We start from the raw sequence: 20,524 nt of genomic DNA, 5'->3' as shown, positions 1-20,524 counted from the left end.
TTGTTTAAGTATCTGCGTTGTGGTTTTGTAATGGAACACAACATACATAAGAGTGTGCAAGGAGCTAGCAAGCTCTGCAACATTCATACGGGACATAAGACATCAGCACTCTACACCCACGTCTGACTCAAATCACATCTGGTATCAGAGGTTACAGCCGGCACCTTCCTCGCACCGTTCACCTCAGCAAGGACCCTGTTTGCTTTTAGATGATTATCATATGACCTTGTCAAGGAAAGTTTGCATTTCATGTAACGTTCCAGGTCTTAAAATTACTTATTTATAATACAGTTATTTTCTTGCCTGAAGGTAAAGATAAATGCTAATGTTTCTCCAGTAAATATAAAGCAAACAGCTGGATCGTGTAGCTCAGCACAGGGAGGACACTGGGGGAAGCGGTTGGCCATTCTCTGCCTAAAGGTAACACAAGGCCAATAGCTCACTTATTATATCTTGGTTGTTTAATCTGTACAAAAAGTGAAGAGTAGAAACGACAAGGTGTGGTTTTACGAAGGATTTTGCAGCCTTCAGACAGAACAAGGCTAACCCCGTATCTGGTCTCAAGCAGCAGGCCAGCCTCTGCTTCATTTTTACTGTACAGTTACTCTTCGTAAGACAGTGAATTCACAGAACTACTGCCATCTGATCTTTTAGCATCTTTAGCCGCACTGACCACAAGTCTAAGCTCAATATTTGCTGAGATCGAACCACACGAGAACATTTTCGAGATAACGCTCAATCAGAACCGTCCATCACTCCCTCAGAAACTGCAGTGCTTTGAGAAGCTGACGTTCGATCCTCCAGTGCATTTCTTACAAAAGGAGTAGTCGATATGTTTTGTAAGGAAATGTTGCGAACTTCTCTTCTAAAGACGTGCATCAGACGAGGAGCAAGATGCACGAGAACAAGTCTTTTCCTGTTCTGCTGCAGGTTGCGTGCGTCGTCTGCTGCCATAACCGCCTTCTCTCTAACATCTCGTACTTCTGTGCTTATCTGAGCTGCACCAGTGCACATCAGCTTAGCTGAACTAACAGTAGAATACCAAACTTACTCAGAAATAAACCTTTATCGAGTTGGCATCTATCAGCAGTGGTTTATTTCTTGCATCTTATATCTTACCAGTGCACCACAATGTTCCCTCACACGTTCATCACGGGACATTCTCTTAGTCTTTGTCTGGCGGTCTAACAGCGGTGGTTCTGCGTGGGGCTGTCATCTCTCTAACTCTAACTAACCTTCTCCTCTTCCTTTCATGTGTTGCATAATGCAACGTTATCATTTTGTCCTGTGACTGATTATTGATAAGTCATATAAAAAGCCGAAATACTCGTGATAGGCAGCTTTATAAATAAATGATCTTGAACTTGAATCTGTCACTTGGTATCCAGTCAGGATGTACCTTTGGGAAATGAGGCAGCTCACTGTTATGTAACCGAGCTGACTGAAAACAGACGCGGACTGACTCGTGGGAGCATTCGGCTTGGTTAAATTGGGGCACAGGAAGTGCTATTTGGCAAAGGACTATGGGAACGCAATAAAGATCAGGAAAAACTTAGTCACTTAAAAACTAAACTCAAAGTGACTTGAAGGTTTCACACTGCTTACATACAGTTGCCTAAAACAGTTAGCCTTGAAGCTGCTTTAATCAATATTTTTGGCTGACCGCCGGGGTCAGCCCTACACAAGGGAATGTGTGTGACTGACTGACTGAGTGAGCGACGGTACTTTCAGAGCCTTAGAGAGAGAGAGTCGCGACACAATGGCGGATGATGGAGCACATTGGACCTGCACTGACGCGACTCTCTGTCTATACGGCTCTGGATACTTTTTGTTCAGGGTGTAGGCGGGGCTGCTGCTCCGCTGCTCGTCCGCTGTCCTCACCTACGTTTAATAAAGTCACTATACAATTCTTGTTCAGTGACAAACAGCACACAAACAAAGTAAGCTATTAGCAGCTTGGTAACAGCTACAAGTGAAGTAACACTGATGGCATCATCAGAGTGTTTAAAAGACATTATGAAGCTCCTTTTAGAACCACAAAAGACGTTCTACCGCTGTGTCCCAATCCAGGGGCTGCAGCCTTCGAAGGCCGTATTTGAAGGTCGATTGCGTCACAGAAGCGCGTCGAAGGCTGTCCCAATTCGAAAGACTCCTTCAGATGTGGCTGACAAAAGTATCCTCCGTTTCCCGGATCCATCGGGTGCATCCTTTCGGCCCACCGTGTTGCAATTCAACGGCAATTCAAACAACATGGCGGTCTTTTACGCGGCCGAGGAATACACTTTAAACTGTAAAAGTTTGTGGTTTCAACTCAGTCGAATAGCTAGAGATACACGTTTAAGAAAACGGAAGGGCCCTTGAAACAACTTATCTTTAAAATAATAGGGTAACTTACTCAACGTTAGTTATACGAGCTAGTTAGCTCGCTAGCTACCTGTTGCTATGCGACAGGAGCGGCGTTTGGTGACGCAAGAGTAGACCAGACCGTCTCATTTCAGTTCAGCTTTAACGGTCTACGGAGGCTATGAATGGAGCATCCTCCGTGGACCGCCTGCCCCTGGATTGGGACACAGCTTACAACTTTTCACAGACAGTGTAGTTTCCTTTGTGACAGGTGAATTGATGCTCACGTGTCCCTTTAAAACTGAAGTGTGCCTGACTGCCAGTGGCGTGCTCAGGCTGTTTTGTTTTTTTTGGCCTTTCATGCCTTTATTGAGAGAGGACAGTGGATAGTGTCTTACTGTCTCCTGTGCATTTGTCGTTGATTTGATGTATTTTAAAGGCCCATCTACGGACAGGCATTGCCAATTAGCCAAGGCTATAAATGCTGTAGTGTGTGGCATCGGTTTACTTGCTTCATACTTGTCCCTGTACAAATAAACAAGGGAAGAGAGTGGGGATGACACGCGGCATTGGGCCATGGCTTGAGTTGAACCCGGGGGCGCCGTATTGAGGACTATGGCCTGTTTATGATTTAACCGCTAAGCTAAACCGGTGCCCGTGCTCAGGCTGTTTGAGGAGCAGGGCCCACAAAAAAAAGAGGGGGGCATCCGCCTTTTGCCCTGGGGCACCAGTGCGCAGAAAGTTGTGATGTGAAACGAGAATACGGGCGGTTTTAGCTATAGAGGCATACCATGAGGGCACGTTGTCTCACATGTAGGCCAACTAATTTTCCAACATGTATCATTTATTCACTGGAAGGACACCAAGAGGGCACTTTATCATTTTTTATGAGGGCACTTTCACTGTGATTTTTCAGACACGGGGGCACCGAGACCCAGACCCAGCCCCAGTTGTAAAAATGCTAAACTTATCATTAGCTTTTCTTCCTCCGTGCATTTTGCATCTATTTGCCACTTAGAAGACTCCTTACTCATAAGACGCATGGGGAGAGAAGATGTTATCACGCAGTTTGTCACAGCATGTATGCTGATTCATCATGAGAACCCCCAAAGCGCTTCTGTGACCTACATTGTGACCGTGGGTTGGTAGTGTGTAGGTGTAGTTACAGTGTGCTTTATAAGACTTACATAAAGGAACAAAAGTTGAGGTAGATCGGAGTCTCCTCTTGACGCCAGTTATTCTAGCGTAGTTATGTTTTGATTTGTATTTCGGGGTTCAGATATTGTTTGCTGTTTTACCTGGTCACTTTGTATCTTGTCAGTATTTATTTCAGTATTTCGCTTGTGTCTTTTTGGTTAGATAATTTCCTGTTTTACTTTGGCCCAATCCCAATCTCCACCCTAAAGCCTAAGCACTGAACACTCACGGACTTTAATGGCGTCAGGCGTGCAGTGCGTGAGTGCGTGAGGGTTTGAGAACTGCATAAAAATGAGGAATGGGACGCACTATCGTGGCATCGCACATTGCCGGGAAACAAGATGGGCCATTAAATCTAATAAGTAAAAAAGCCGACCTGCAGCATGTATGTGTGTGTCTTACAGTGTTGACATATTTTAAGATAAGAAAAGCTTTATTTAACAAACTATCAAAAGTCAGAAAGGCATACATGTTTAATTAATGCGAATATTTAATTGTTGTCACTTACAGATAAACGTATTTGCGGTTCCCGTCACCGTCCACGCTCGCATTGTTTACATTTCTTATTATTTTTTGGTCAAACTTTACTGAATTCAATGTACGAACATTTGTTTACATTTAATGGGGGGCTGGACAATCACGTTTGTATACGTCACCAATTTCGCTATGAACCCTGGGTAAGTCCCTCAGGAAAGTCTGCAGATGTGCGGACTCACGGAAAGTCCGTAATTCGGCGTTGTAAAGTCCGCGTCAGAGCCCTCACGCACTCTGTGATCTGACAGTGGGACAGCACTAAGCGCTCACACACTTACCGGGAACGCGCCTCAAAGTCCGTGAGTCTGTGAGTGCAGAGATTGGGATTGGGCCATAGTCACCTTGGCTCTCGTGTTGGTCCACTTCCTGCCTTTGTGTTTCCCGCTTGTTTGTGTGCCTTGCCCTAATTGTTTTCACCTGCCCTTGATTGTCTCACCTGTGTCTGATTAGCCTCACCTCCTAAGTTTATTTAGTCTCTGTGCTCCCTTGTGTCTGTGCTGGTACGTCTTCCGTTTTGATCCCCGTGTTCGCCTGTGTATTATTTTGGGTTTTGGATTACCCGGCTCCTTATGTTTCCTCCTGTTCTTGTTGGATTTTCAGTTGGACTTTTGTTTTATTAAATCATAAAAGTCTGCATCTGGGTCCTCTCCTTTTTGGGAACAATGAACCCTGACACCTTTGGTTTCTTAATGGGATTAAGTAACAAAATGATGCCAATAGTTTCTCTGATTTCAGGAGGTTCAACATAAAATACAGATATTAGTCCTGAGCCTAACTTTTTAAGTTAGTTTTACCTGCGGTTGGATAAAAAAACAAAACACCTGGTTGGGTTTGAACAATGGAAGATTTCAGATGTCAAAATTTTTTTTTTCTTTTAGCAAAAAAAAGTTATTTTTTGACACCAAAGCAAGAGTTCAAGAGTTGAGACGTGTTCACAGCTGCATCAGAAAAGTGCTGAGAGGGAAAGAACATTTACACACCTTTCAACAGATGCAACAAGCCAGGCAGGTGAATGTGTCACCTCTCAGGAATTTTTTCATCGGCCACAATCGGGTTCAAGTGAAAAGAACAATGCTTTAAGAGACATCTAACAGAATCATCTTCGGTCATTTGTGTTTGCCTGCTTCATCACTTTGTGTGTTTGAAACCACAAAAAGACAAACTGGTTTCTTGTCCACAGATCAACATTTATCTTTTAAATCAGTGACAGTCAAAGCGGAAATGCTCAGAGAATCTTGCCAACTCACATCAGCTCGGTCTGCCTGCACATAAACACAGAGAGAGTGTAGATAGAACAAGGCAGCGGAGCAGCACTTCACAGTTGGAGCTCTGCAGGCGAGACGACACAATCATGCAGCCGGTAAGTTTCCGCTGTGCGTATCTGTAGCTCTCTTAAAGATCATGAGATTACTTTCAAAGCGTGGCTCAAAAGTTTATCTCACATTTTGTGAAATGTACTGATTTTATGAAAACTATTACTCTAAATGTATTCCTGCATTGATCTTTTTTTGTCAAGTTTTTAAAATGTGAGGGTTCCAAAATCTATCATTCATGCATTCACACACCAATCAGTGAAGAGGAGGCGCAGCTACACAAGCACTGGATGCAGGGACAAAGTCTGCTTTCCCCTCCATCCTCTTCTGGATTTCTACCAGCTGCTCTTTGTTTTTTTGATGAAGGTGTTGAGACTCCTGCTGGTGCTGGGCCTGGTCATGCTGCTGAACGCCACCATGACGGGTACGGCAGTCAAGTTACGACAGAGAACCAGACTGATCCTGGATCCCTCTGTGCAGTCTCACATCAGCAGCGCGTCCGCCTCAACCATCGCCAATATGTCTCTGTCACCGTGGACATACACGTAAGGGCCCTTAATGTCATCTTTTCCTCATGGCGTTGCAGGTGTGGTGCCCTGAATTGCCACTTAACAGGTGTTTTGTTGAACTTTTCTCAGAGACTCGTTTGAGGAGTCTCGGCTGCCTATGCGGATCTCTCATGCTCAGTGCCTGACCTCAAGCTGTCTCAGCCTGCAAGGGGGCGGAGAGGATGCAGCCCTGATGGCTAGACCGATCTACTACCAGGTCCTGGTCCTCCACAGGTGAGCCACTGCAGTCTGATGCATTCTTAAATGAGGTTGGTCTCGGGTATACATAAGAATGTAAGTAATGTAATCTGGAGAGCAGTTTGTTTCTCTCTTAAACTGATGCATTTTCTTGTGGAAAGAAGCTGTTTAGGTGGGACATCCGTAGGGATAATTCAGGCATCATTCAGAAGACAGAACCAATAATGCCTGTTAATATATCTAACGGAAGAGGCACAATGCGGTGCAGTAGTTAGAGCTGTCGCCTCACAGTTTGAAGGTTCCTAGTTCGAATCCCAGTTTGGACATAGTGGACCTTCTGAGTGTACACTGGCTTCCTCCTACAGTCCAGAGACATGCTCGTTAGGTTCAGTGGCAATCTCAGATCCCATCGTCTATAGTCTGAGATGATATAACCTCTGGGGACGCCGGTGGACGCGCCGGGCGGTAAACAATAAACGTCTTCCCGTCAAGACTTCCTTTTCCGCGTGCTGCATTGTTACAGAAAGAGAAACTGTTTTCTTCTGCTTTACTTGTTATTAACGGGTCTTACCTTTGCTGAAATGTCAACATCCTGATGCAGATTTGTAAGAAGTAAAAATTCAAGCTTTGTCAGGTCTGTCCTCAAGAGGAGAAGAAAACTTTTAAAATGCTCGTTTGTTGGACGGAGGTCGGAGCGATCTGATGCATTCGAGGAAGTCGGGAAATCTGAGCGCTGAACGGCTTTCATGACACAGCGTCAAGGGAATTCATCTCAAGTTAAATTTTAGATCTAGAACAGATTGTTAGCTGTTAGCATGCAGATGTCTGTTTATAGAGATAAATAAGAAGCTAAATCGTCGTCAGATCACGCTAATGGGAGCCGGGATGGCATTACGGCGGATTACGTTGCTTTTGCTCTTCTCACGGACTGTTTTTCCTGCGTACGCCGCAGCCTGCTGATACGTGATACGTGACCCTGAACAGGATTAGCGATATAGATGATGGATGGAAGCACTATGTGATTTTAAAAAAACAATATTGCCTTATTATTTTAATGCCAATTTAACAACACAAAGGCACAGTTTTTTATTTTACACAGACATTAAACATTTATTTGTTTTATGAATCTGTGAAATAGCGTGACAAAAAGACAAAACAAAAACTAGACGATGGACAGAAATACTCTTGTACTCTTGAAATAGTCTTGTCACATCCACTAACAGTCCACTTTGAACTGACTTAATGCTATAATCTTATAATGACAATATTTGTGTATACTCAACCCTCGCTCATCTTCCCATCCCACTCCAGATTACCAAAGCAAAGGCCCAATAAGAAAGGAGGGAAGAGGGCAAAGAAGAGGTACGACTTCAGACTGGGGACGGAGCTGATCGCAGTGGGCTGTACCTGTGTGAGGCCAAGTGTCACACAGCAGCAGGAACACACAGGAGACATCTAAGGAGAGCCACTCTGTCACTCTGATTATTAAATATCTTTCTGTATTACATCTGTATGTAGCAATACTTGATGTATCTGTGTGGCGTTTAAAGGTATAATAAGTAGGATTTTCCTAGAAAAAAAAAAAAAGACTTTTACAAATATAATATAATATAACATAATATAAATAATAACTTATGGGCCTCTGTACATGTGTGTGGTGTGGTTCAAATTAGCAACTGGGCCCCATTCAGACCGGTGAACATGGCTAAAGAGCGATGCAGAGTTGGCCTTTGTCCTGTTGGACATGTAGGTGCCTCAAACCGGGTAGGACAAGCTAACCAGTGGTTAGCATGCTAGCGCAACGGTAACCGGCGGTTAGCATGCTAGCGCAAAGGTAACCGTGATGCTGTCGGTGTTGGCTCGGCGGGGTGGGCGTGTTCTCGCACGAGAGAGTGAGAGTGAGCTTCTGGTGACGAAGAGCCCAGGAGGAGGGGCCCAGTTTGAATGTGTTGTTGACAAAATGCAAGAAAAAATCCTACTTATTATACCTTTTTAAAGAGACTTTTTTTGACTGTTAAGAGAAGTTCACATGTTACCAGCTTTCAGTAGCGACAAAGAAGAAAACACGTTACGTGATGTAAGTTTATTCTCAGAGGTAAAGGTACAGTGTATGGTATACAATTCAATTACAGCCAAGTCATGAGAGAATAAATATATTTCTTTGGGTTTTAAAATTTGTCTATGTATTTTTTATATCTTAATAAAATACGATTCAAAATGATGTTTAATTGTAAACATTGTGAAAATTCTTTATTAAAGTTTTTGTCCCGACTTTGATGTCTAATTGAGCTGATTAAAATGTAACGAAGTGTATAAGTATTAGTAAGACTAAAATTATGGTACACACTATATATGCACATACTGTATGTTTCACTTTAAAACATACAAATACCTATTTATCATAAACTGACTATGTAAAGACAAACATCTTATTTAAGCCGTTTTCCCACTGGTCAAAAAACCCGCTAACAACTGTCTTTTTTTGCTTAATGGGAAAGGCTACAATCGGCATTCAGACCCGGGTCAAATGACTTGAGGTCGACACGCTGTTCTCCTACCCCTCTCTGGCTCGATGCTATGATCCGTCGGTAACTTCTGCGACTCCTTGTCAACTTAGATACAAATTCCGCCCGTCTCCGTCTGAGCAGCGCTCGAACATTGTTCTAGATTTGTCGGCGCCGAGTTTAATAAATACTGTATATAAAATGTCATGATAAAAAGAGTAATAGATACAATAAAGGCCTAACTACCATAACGTCTTCACTGTTTACTAACCCTGTTACGGGCGTGTTTGTGACAACGGGCGGTGACGCAGCAGAAAAGAGACTGACAGGAGGATACTCCACTGGCAATGGGAAAAGAGACAATCGGTATTCTTTAGCAGGTCTTCCCGGGTCTGAGAAACCCCTGTCAACAGACTCATTTTGGTGGGAAAGGGGTATTAGAGAACCTGTGAGGTAAAACCCAGGGCAAAAAGCCGTCAGCTCAGTCCACTTCTTTCTATCCCCTGTTGAAACCACACCTTGGTATGTGTGTATGAAAGTGAATGCTGAGCGTTGCTATAAATCTAAGAGAATGAAAAGAACAAGAGCAACATGTGAATTCAGTCAAGCTGTTTTTTACTGACCATGCCAAATAATTACAATCAATCCAGCCTTGAGGATACACAGCAACACACAATTACAGCAAGTACAAATCCCATGTTACGACCTCCCAGTTACAGTGCAAACATTTTAGACATTTCAATTAAGTCAGTATGACTCAACAACTCAAGCAAATTTCACCTTCTGTTAACTTTAATGTGTTTCCCTCCCCGTGAAAATCATAAGCTGATACTCGTGACACATGCCGAAGCAAAGGGAGACTGCTGGTTAGCCTGAAAGCCCCCCGAGCTCTGTCAAATCCAAATATGTCCAAATCCTGAACCGCGCTGTCACTACTTCTCCTCCGTGTGATTGTTATTGTAGTTTAGTCTGTATATATTTGCCGGCCTTCGTGTATGCATGTGTGCTTTTGAGTTGTGCTTAATGGAAAAAGAGTGCAATCAGTGCTCTAAATCTAAGAGTCTCAAATGCATGTCACTGATCTACAACTACACTACGAGTTAAAGATTCACAAAGAGCCTGATGGCACAATACAGGAAAGCTTCCTCTTTTTTCAAGCCTTTTTTCTTTTACTTCCCTCGAGCACAGTAAAAGCCTGATGCTGTTTTATATTCATAAACCATATTGAGAGGTTCACTGAGTTTAGCACACGCAGACGTCCCCAGACCAAAAATCCTAATAGACGGTGCAGCGAAGAGCCGGCATGAGAGGAAATCGAGTTGTATTTTTCATTTCGAAAAAGCCGAAGAATGCGTGCTATGTCCTGTTTATGTGTACTGACGGTAAGTATCTTATAAATCAAAGAAGCCTGGGACTTCAAGAGACTTGAATTGGTTTTGACGGACGACGGTCTCCTAAACTACATCTGCGTGTCCATTTTTCAACAAGCACACACCACCTTTTTAATTCTCCACGAGATAAATATTTAGATAACAACTCCCTCCGTCGTAGTTACAGTTTAACGGAGTAAAAAGCCAGTGCAGCTTTTGATGCAAGAGAACAAATCTCAAATCAGTCAGTAACGATTTCCTGCTTCCTGACTGAAGGAACTGGTGACATGAGGGAGCTATAATATAATCGTTTACCTCATCCTGCCCTCATGCAGCTTCATTCCTCACCAAACAACCATTTTTACCTCTTTTAAATGATGAATTCTTTGTCTTAATGCCAGCCCCCCACCCGCTTTTAGAAAAAAAGAGACATTCTTGTTAAGTTCAACATCAACAGCTGGATTTACTTTGTACAGCTTGCTCTGAATCAGTAAATCTAATATGAAAATTTGCCTTTTTCCTGGTTGCTTTTGAGTTCTTTTTTTCTTTCCTGCACTGTTTTGATTTCCTTTTTCTATTTTTAGCGACTTCAAAAACTCCCAGTCCTCCTTTTTTCCCCCAGCTGTACTGATCTACCGGCAGGCCTCCTCCTTCAGCTCCTTGTTCTTCCTCACTTCTTCTGCGTGTTTGTCCTGCCAGACAAAGACAAAGCAACACGGATCATTAGTCATTCACGAATACATTTGCATTAACACAAGGAGACACCGGCAGAACAAAGCAATGGCTCAGCGACTGTTCAAAAAGACGAAAGAGCGAGGAGAACTAACAAGTATTTTCCACCTCATATAATAGCCACGATTTATGAACGAGCCTGTGAACAAATCTTAAATAGAAATGCAATCCCAGTTTAAGACACTTGCCTCATTTGCATTCATAACATTGTTTTGTTGTGTCCGGCGCCGACGCGAATGGCAGCATCTCCAGTAGCTCCGTCTGTTTCATGTTTGTTTTAGTGTTGTTGTTTTTTTACGATTTACTTGGCTTTTGCCTTCATTAGATAGGACAGATGAAGTGAGACAGGAAATGTGGGGAGTAGAGAGTGGGGAATGATCGACAGGCCGGGAGTCGAACTGCAGCCTCTGCATATGGGGCGCTTGCTCTACCGACTGAGCTAAACCAGAGCCCCTAGTGTAGTTTTTGCAACCCTTAACTTCTTCTAGTACGCTCACGCTGTAGAACTCTATATATCCTATGGATATGGTATCTCACCATCAACAACCTTTCAAGAAGGAAGCTGGTTTCACGTCGAACAACGGGGCAAGCTGGCATCGTTCACCCCGTACCGGAGGAGCGGAGACGGGCGCGCCGAGGCCGCAGAGCTGGAGTGAAGGTAAAGGCTAAGCTAACGGTGAAGCGGTGGAAGTACAAGCCCTCCGTTCCGACATTAGTTATGGGGAATGTGAACTGTTTCACAAACAAGACCGACGAGCTTGCTGCCCTGTGAGAAATGCAGGGAGGGCAGTTTACTGTGCTTCTCTGAAACATGGCTAACAGCCCGGATGCTAACGTGGATCTACCCTAAATTTCCCTATCTGTCTGTCTTGTTTTCATTGAATCAAGGCAGAAACAGAAATGTAGGAACGCCAACATGTGGTGTGTGGTGTTAACATGTGGCGAGAGATCGCCACCAAACTCTGGCTCTGTGCTGAAATAGCCGCAGTCTTGATCTTCTCATCTTACTGTTTGTCTAATTCCTAATTATTGTACCTAAATCCAACTGCTAGTGTCATACAGATCAGGTTTGGGCCCAGCATGAAAAAATATTTCAGTTTCACAGAATCTTTTGGAGAAGGCCCTTAAAGCCTCTCCATAAAAGTTCAATATAATCATTTGAAGTGGACAGTACCTTCTCCTGCAGCCTCTCCAGCATGGCGGCCAGCAGGGCCTCCCTGTTCTCCTTGTTGGCCTCCATCTTCTGCGCCAGCTTTTCCTTGGCGTGCTTAATGAAGTTGTTGTTCTCCTCGAAGGCCTTCTGGATCACCTCGCGCTCGTGCTCCCTCTTCTCGGCCAGGTGCTTCAGCAGCTCAGCCTCCTGGCACTAGATGGAGACAGAGAGCAGTAAACAAACAGACCGTAACTGCACATGACAAAGATGAAGCAGCAGTCTTTTAGATCTCAGGCTTTGTAAAAGGGCCAAAAAAAGGCAGCAGGGAAGATGACACCAGAACATTAGCACCTTACATGCACCATTAACAGAAGGTGGTGTTTAGGGTTAAGGTTGAAAGTCACTGAGTGGTTGTGTTCTCAGCTGTGCTTTTAACCTGCTGACACGCATGACATCTAAGATATTGTGATGCAAAGATTAGAATTACAGGCTGAAGGTATGTTTGCATGTAAATAAACTCTAGTGCCCCTTTTCTGAAAGGCACACTGCTTTAAAATCTTGGGGAAATCTCTCAGCTCGGGGACCAGAGGGCGGCATTTTCTGTCAAGCTTGGTGGATACAGAGTCGGAGAGGTGGCAGCTTACCCCTACATTTCTAATCAGAGGGAAAAGATGGGGGATAAATGTAAGAAGAGAAACTTAGCCCTGCCAACTACAAAGTGTAACCCCACGGTGAAGAGATTAAAGGGCTGTGAAGGCAGAATAACAAATACTTATTATCTGTATATTATCTGATAATCTATCTATTATCTGTTGATGCAGATGTTTTGTTGCAGGGCACATTCTCTGTTCTCACCTTTCCCCTCGCCCTTCCTCCCCCTCTCCTCACCATCCTCTCTGCATGATGAATATGTTCCATTGTGAGTGTTCCCTTGCATGATTGCCCCTGAACTTTCATGTCCCTCTTTTCATCTTCCTCCCTTCCCTCCGCTTGTGTTTCCTCCCTTTCCTTTCCATCAACTCCAGTCCTTTCCCTCCCTCTTTTTTTTGCCTTTTATCCATTCCCACCCTTCCACCCCGTGGACTGATAAATCAGGCTTTCCACAAAGAGCGTTGTCAGATGTTGACAATGCCTGAATGAGCTACAAATAGCTAGGGTTAGGGTTACAGCAATCTTGGATCCCATCAGCTATAGTCTGAGACGATACAGCCTCTGGGGACACCGGTGAGGGCGGAGGGCAGTAAGCGATAAACAACTTCCCGTCAAGACTTCCTTTTCCGCGTGCTGCATTGTTGCAGAAAGAGAAACTTGTGATTGACTTGTTATTAACGGGTCTTACCTTTGCCCAAATTTCAACATTACGATGCAGATTTGTAAGAAGTAATAAAGAAGTTTTGTCAGGTCTGTCCTCAAGAGGAGAAGAAAACTTTTTAAATGCTCGTTTGCTGAACGGAGGTCGGATCGGACTGATGCATTCGAGGAAGTCGGGAAATCTAAACGCTGAACGGCTTTCGTGACACAGCTTCAAGGGAATTCATCTCAACTTGCCTTCCCGGAAATCCACGTACATAGAGATTTGGGTTACAGGTATAAGGTTAAGGCCTGTCCACTTAGATTTCTTGTTAGTGTGTTGATGCAAAACCCTATCCCTCCTTCATTCACCTTCCGCCTCTCCTCGGCAGCCTCCAGCTTCTTCTGGATCTCCTCCAGGGACGGGTCGCGGCGCTGTGGCATAGCGGTGTTGAGCTCTGGCAGGCCGTCAAAGGACGGGGGCTTGAGGATGACCTCGAAGGCCTGGCCCGAAGCCCGTTTGTTTATCTCAATCACCTCCACGTCTTTGATGACGCACCAGCCAAGGTCCACCGCATCTGTGGTGTGGGATTGTGGTCGTGTCTTAAATTATTTATTTACAGAATTTTACTACAAAGGAAGCACAATGTTACACAGCATCACTATGGGATGTTGGTGCATTGCATGGTTACAATTCTCCTACATAACTCTGCTTTAGTTGCAGGAATCCCTACATGACCCAGCATGATTACTGCTTTTGTTTTACTGTGTATTTATTTTTATGTATAATTGCTGACATGTGTGCGACAGTGATTTGTTTTTACCTTCTGCCTTGTACGTAGTTTTTTCTGCAGTCTGTGGGTTCAGGCAGGCACAGAACAGAGACACCAGGGGGAGCTCTTTGACCTTCTCTTTGTAGGCTGAGGACACACACACACACACACACACACACACACACACACACACTTGTTCTCTTATGCTTGACATTGTGTCGACTCAAACTAAATGATGAGCAAGCTTTCAAGGCCCGATGATGTAATTCTCCTCTCCAGTGGCATTGACTAGTCATTCTCATTATGCTGTTATAGAACCGTCTCAATAATGACAAGACACATGCTACAGATAAAAAAAATGCTCTTGTAATCATTCCCAAAATGTATCATTAGCAGTGTACGCAGTAAAGGTAAAGGGGGCAGTGAGGTGTGCGACTTTCTGCTGAGGCTGCATTTACCTGCCAGAGTCATCTTCTCACTGCGTATGTAACTCTCCAGGGATGCCGAAGATCCTTCTCAGTCTGTCAGAGGGAGACATGCACACACAAAGGGGACGCATTGAATGAATCAGCTTCAAAGGCCACATGATGAAGGTGGCTAAGGAGAGAATTAAAAAGACCGCAAGCTGCAGAGCATCGTGTAAGCACCTCCCATTAAGGCTTATTTCAACCAATGAGAGAACAGCTCTGCGTCAAGGAAGAGATGTGGGCCAAAACAGAGGGCAAACTCTTGCCAAGGATAGTTTGTCCGTCTGAATAGCTCGACAGGCTGCAGAAATCAATGCAGGGAGGTCAGCAAGACAGGAAATAAAAAGACGTCAACACACACGACCTGAGGCGATCTGATATCATCGTCTTACATGGGAACAAAAATATCCCATCCCTCCTTTAATAGGACGTTTCAACAAAGTTCTTTAGTGCTTCAAAGCTCCACCACAACCAATCTGTGATTCCTGTGTTTCCAACTTTCCTGCCCCCTGAATCGCAGTGAATCACCGCCATGACGCAGATCGAGGAGCTGCTGTAAATCTTTGACGAGAAACGAGCGAGGAAGAGGAAGATATAAACAACAAAGCGAGGCATCAGCAATGACAACAGCCTGTTTCAGCACCTGCTGACGATTTACTTCACACCTTTGAACCTTGCAACGGCATGTGTTGTGATCAAAGCACATATGTCTCTGTGTTGACTGAGGCCTGTTAGTCATAATACCTGTAATATTTGACAGGGAGGAAATTAAATCAAATATAGTTTAATTGCGTGATGAAGTTATTCTAGAGAGGATTTAAAAAAAAGTGATTTGCTCCAAGAGAGAGAGACAGCTAATTAGCAAACTGTCTCACCAGACTTTTCACCACCTGCTTTCAGTGTCTGTCTGCTTCCTGCGTGTCAGATGGCTTCATCAACACTGAATTGATGTACATCTGATGGATTCTGTATATCAGTCACTCTGATGCTACAGAGATGGTTATTGAAAGACCTGATACTCACCATCAATCTCCTTATTCTTTTTAGTGCAATTAAAACACCACTACAGTAAATTATTCTTCAACTTGATAAAAGATGTGACTCAACTTTCTGCATTAGGCTGCTCAAGCTTAATTATAACAACAAATACCCAAAGGAGTTAAATACTTGAATACCCGTAGTCAGCTCAGGAGCGGCCCTGCACCGTCCGTTGACCTTTCCACAGCTGAGTGCGCGCACTAATTGAGTTTTACTTTAATTCAAGGATCCACTATCATAAACACTCACGTCAAGGAAACGCCCATAAGATTAAAGGAAGGAAGAAAACAGGCTGAGGAGTAATATTAGACATCAAATGAATGTTTGAACTTTGTAAAACAGGGTGCGACATGCCAGTGTGTTCTGATGTGGGCCTCATAACATCTGTGATGGGAATGATCTGTGTCTCACCTGCTTCCAGCTACCTCCCCTTCATCTTCCACACACATAATCATCCAAACAGATGTGGCAATCATACAGGAACATGCGCTGGTACATATATGCGATCTGCCCTTCCTAAAGACAGCATCACTGCATGAAGAAATAAACATAACACTGTAGAGTATATTCTTTGTTTGAATTGTTGTCCAGCAGCATCCATTGTGCAGGAAGGTCAGCATGCCCACAGTGTTATCATAATAACTATGGGTTTCTGCGCATGAATTAAAGGAATTGTGTGTTTCCAAGCTGTAACTATTTCTTGATAAACATTGTATCAATCCGCCCACCACTTCTGTGCAGCATCTCTGCTGGTTGCTTTATGATCTTTCTGCAGCACCAAGACTCCAGGAGGTAACTGCACCTGGCTGTTCACAGAGACACAGTTACAGCACATAATACCTAAAATAAAACCTCAGCAGATTTTGTACAGATCTGTATGTGCATAAATGAAACACAAAATAAAACTTATCAAACAATGAGCCTTAGATTTGTCAGTGCATTTTTAAAGGTTGGAGAGAGTCTGGCTCACTGTTTCCTCCTGCTTCCAGCATTTATGCTAAGCTAAGCTATTTACCTTCTGGCTCCAGCTCCATAGTGCTACCACAGTACTAACTGGAAGAATGCCTCACAACTGGTGACATTACCTGATTCTGTAAGTAGCTGCACTACCTGTAAATGTATAAGCTTTAGAGCATAATTCTAAAAGGAAATAAGCGTATATCCCAAGTGTTGAACAACTCATTGAATCGCAGGCTAAGCTAATGAGAGAGCTAGCAACCTAGACGACTTAATGCTACTTAATACTGTAGCGGATGCTGCTCCGACCTCACACGTTGCCATGACAACAGCGAGAGTTACTAAATGTACGTTTTTTCTCTTTAATGAGTATTTGTAATATTTTACCTTTGTTGCAGTCATGAAGAAATTTAATTTCACTGTTATTTCGGTTATTTGTCATGTCAAAGGTATTATATTAGGCTACTTCCTTTGTTGTGTTCGTCCTGGTCAATAAAGTTTTGTTGTTCGTCATCTGACCATGTGATCTGCTGGGCGCAGACGAGGTGCAGTGCAGAGACTGAGAGCCAGCGGGTGGAAGCGTTAAGTTGTTGATACTTTTTGGTTTGCTTTTCTGTTGGTCTACCAGGCGAGCACGGTAACTATTTAGTTATTTTACTTGTCTTGTTTGTTTTGTAGTTTTCACGGTGTTTATGAGTCTTCTGAAAAGATTAAACGTGATTGTGAACATCAGTACGAATCGTGGATTCATTGAAAGACTCGCAGTTATAAATACTGCCACTCCAATCTTTCTCTCCAGTTAGTATTTTAAGTCATTCAGCATGCGACATGTCTGAATAGCTCTGAGCTCCACTGAGCGAGAAAAGTGCGCTAATGAGACAACATGACACAGAAAAGGAGAGATGCCTCATTACACTCAGAGCACTCACTCTTCATTCTCCAATGGGTCATACACACACAATGACACACACACATGTGCATGTAAAGACACATGCAAGAAACCTACAGATTCCTTAAAATACACAGTTGTGCGCATGCATTATCAGGCAGTAATGACACTGCTTTGCTACCCTGTTTGAATGCACAGTGGGACACACACACACACGCGCGCACACAGATACACATCTGCTTCTCATCTTATGAACCCACCCAGGTTGCAGATCAATACACTGCTTCCTGCAGGAGAAGGAAGCTCCATTACTTGTGTGTCGATACAGAGAGAGAGAGAAACTTGTGAAGGTCTTTGCACACAGCGGCTGGGTGTTTGGTTCGGACAGTTATTTTGTAGTGAATTTCTGTTCTACTATTTTAATACATTTATAAAAGACTTCTCTTCACTGTCCTAATTAATATAATGGAAAGTACTGTGAGATACGTGTCCAATTGTGTGTCTATTTTTTCACTCTTTAAATGTTGAATAGTAGAGCAAAAAGTCAACATCACATTTATGTTTCTATCTTAATGCTATAAAGTTACATCTAGCAGTCGGTTAGCTTAGCTTAGGATACAGACTTGAAACGTTTTTAATCACATTTCTTTATTATGTACATAAACATAACAGTTGACTCGTTGATGGGGGTGGTGTATTGGACTCATTTTTTTGGCAGGAGCTAGTTGCCAGGCAAACAGTGGATACTCCTGCATGAGCGCCAGTTATAAGGAAGACCTCTCTTATGTTACGTTATAAAGTCCACACTAAACCACATGTTAGGACTGTTTTGTTTCATACTAAAGCTATGTCAATTAATCTCAATCTCAGCTCCTTTTGCGTACAGTCGTCACCAACCAAAACATTGGCAAAGAACATGGAGCTTTCGCATCCTCAGTCCAATAACACGTTGTCTTTAGTGCCTGAATGTCTTTGAACACTTTGCTGCGCAAGAGCTAATTTTAATCACCACACAACAACATAAACTAGGACAAAGCATTATGATTGAATGCATCCAAACAACCTTTATCTCCAGCTAAACAGAGTTTGTTGGAGAGTTGCTTGCTTGTAAGTGTATCATTTGTCAAGGTTGAGTCCAGCTCTGCACGGCCTGTGAAGAAGTAGTTATATGGAGGTGTGGTTCAGGGTGGACTTTGCACCCTGACTGAAGAGAGAGCTCATGTATAGCTGGTGAAGTTCTTGATTGACGCACGTACAAAGAAGAATAAATAAAACGTCTTCTAACACTAGTTTTCCCTTCAGCATTGTCAGCATGCCTTACTGAAGGTGGGTGTCTCATGCTCATATTAGTCCTGTGCGCTGATATCTTCAGTGTTCTATGAACTTTTAGATTCCAAGACGTCAGAAAGAAAAAATGATTTTCCTTTTTGTTTCCATGGGAACTGTAGTAGATGTACTTCTTGAATGCATCTAAATATTCTTGCTTCTATTATAAACAGAGCAAACATTCACATGACTACTAAACACCGTATAACACACCTTACACACCTCTTTGTGTTTGTAATAATATCATTACTGCTGCACGTATCGAGGGAAGGTCAACATTTGCCAAAATAACAGCTGTCTGACAATTTTATGAGCCATTTTGACTCTGTTGGTTTTACAGATTTTATGGATTTCTTGCACATAAGACGTAATAATACGTGCACATAAAAGGCACCATGCATGTCAAAGGTTACCACGCAGACAGAAAGGGCCCTTCTAAACTATTTTCCACCTCTTTCTGTGTCTCCCTTTCTTTTTGCTCTGTCATACACACACACTCACACACACACACGCATGTTTTTACTCTTAAAACACGAACAAACTCCCGTGTTTTCCTCCCCTACCCTCTTTCTCTCTCTCCTTCCCCAAAAGCAGACACAAAGCTACATCTGCTCACACGGAGGATCAATAATAAATGACACAGATTACACACCATACGGTTTGTGGGTACACCGAGTTCTCTCCCTCTCTCCCTTTTCCTCCTTCCCGTGTCAGCAGGAAACACTGCATCATCACTATCCTCACCCTCGCCCCAGTACACCCCACCAATGCACTCGCTCGCCAAAACACATTCGTCTTCATCTAAGCAGTACGACTGAACCCAGAGAGCACATGTGAAATGCACATGTGTGCAGCTGTGTGTTCATGGTGCAGACTTACCCCCCTCTGTCCCTGTCTTCTCTGCTGCTGATGGTGGACCGGTGGCTACGGTTACCCCTGTCTGGCTGCACGGATACAGGCGCCGGGCAACAGCATCAGCAACAGCATCAATGCTGCCTTGATGACATCACCTTGGAGACGTATTATTGGTCCGAAACACTGCCAGCATCCAGGCCTCCCAGCCAATGAGAGGAGAGAGGAAGGATGGGGGGAGGGCTGTGAGCTCTTTGTGTTGTACTGCAGGGTGGGTGGTAGATGTTTCATTATATGGCGCAGGAAAGTGTGTGTGTGTGTGTGTGTCTATGTCGATTATGCATGGGGAAGAGTGAGTGAAGTGCTGTGAGAAATTGGGGAAGATTGGTAGTCTCTATGTGCGTGTGTGTGTCTGCTCGAGTGTGTGTGGGTAACTCAGCAGGGTGCCAAGCTAAGAAGCATGCAGGACACTAAATTATTTAGATCCTAACTGTAAATACTAGAACAAGTAGAAAACCTTTTGAAGCACATGCTGTTCATCATTTCACACACACAGCTGTAAGGACTACAAAAACTGGTACTTCTAAGACTACAAATACAACTCCTGTTACTACTATTAAAAAGCTTCTGTTCATACTTACCACAACAACAATGTAGAGTTTCCTTCGTTAGAGTTGTTTTCAGTTAATGATTGCAGATTTTCTAAACAGCTAAGGCCTGTCGTGTCATTTACACAATATGTACTCTGATGCTATATATATATATTATGGGAAACAATGGCCACACATACTGTTAATTTAGGAATAGCAAAGCTTAATGACTGGTGTGTTGGGAAGTCTGTATGGGTTCACGAGTCTTATCACGTGTTTTCTCCTTGCAGCTCGCTCCTTGAAGTCAACTTGGGTTGACTCTGGGTGGCTTGGTCAGCATGTGTTTCTAACAGTTATTAAAAGATGCTATAATAAATATTTTAATAGATCAAATAACTACTTGCAATAAGAAATATGTCACTTAGCTTAGAAATATGTCACTTAAAGTGT

At 43.3% G+C, this 20,524-nt stretch overlaps 2 protein-coding genes across 2 annotated transcripts; one reads left to right on the top strand and one right to left on the bottom strand.

Moving 5' to 3' along the window:
- Positions 1-5,373: 5,373 nt before the first annotated feature.
- Positions 5,374-8,397, top strand: il17a/f3 (interleukin 17a/f3). Its single transcript, XM_069685957.1, has 4 exons — positions 5,374-5,434; positions 5,754-5,932; positions 6,026-6,169; positions 7,445-8,397. Exons 1-4 carry the CDS (start codon positions 5,426-5,428, stop codon positions 7,590-7,592), a joined length of 480 nt encoding a protein of 159 aa, XP_069542058.1. The 5' UTR covers positions 5,374-5,425; the 3' UTR covers positions 7,593-8,397.
- An 838-nt stretch (positions 8,398-9,235) lies between these two features.
- Positions 9,236-19,602, bottom strand: stmn4 (stathmin-like 4). The gene is made up of 6 exons (XM_069685945.1): positions 19,512-19,602; positions 14,414-14,476; positions 14,007-14,102; positions 13,555-13,760; positions 11,914-12,105; positions 9,236-10,699 (listed from the first exon to the last, which is right to left on the bottom strand). Exons 2-6 carry the CDS (start codon positions 14,424-14,426, stop codon positions 10,640-10,642), a joined length of 567 nt encoding a protein of 188 aa, XP_069542046.1. The 5' UTR covers positions 14,427-14,476; positions 19,512-19,602; the 3' UTR covers positions 9,236-10,639.
- Positions 19,603-20,524: the final 922 nt, after the last annotated feature.

The sequence above is a fragment of the Semicossyphus pulcher genome, unplaced genomic scaffold (genome assembly GCF_022749685.1).
Source record: "Semicossyphus pulcher isolate SPU_LCO1_2020_fin unplaced genomic scaffold, fSemPul1.0.p SCAF_11, whole genome shotgun sequence".
NCBI lineage: Eukaryota > Metazoa > Chordata > Actinopteri > Labriformes > Labridae > Semicossyphus > Semicossyphus pulcher.
This window is presented reverse-complemented; position numbering and strand designations above follow the sequence as displayed.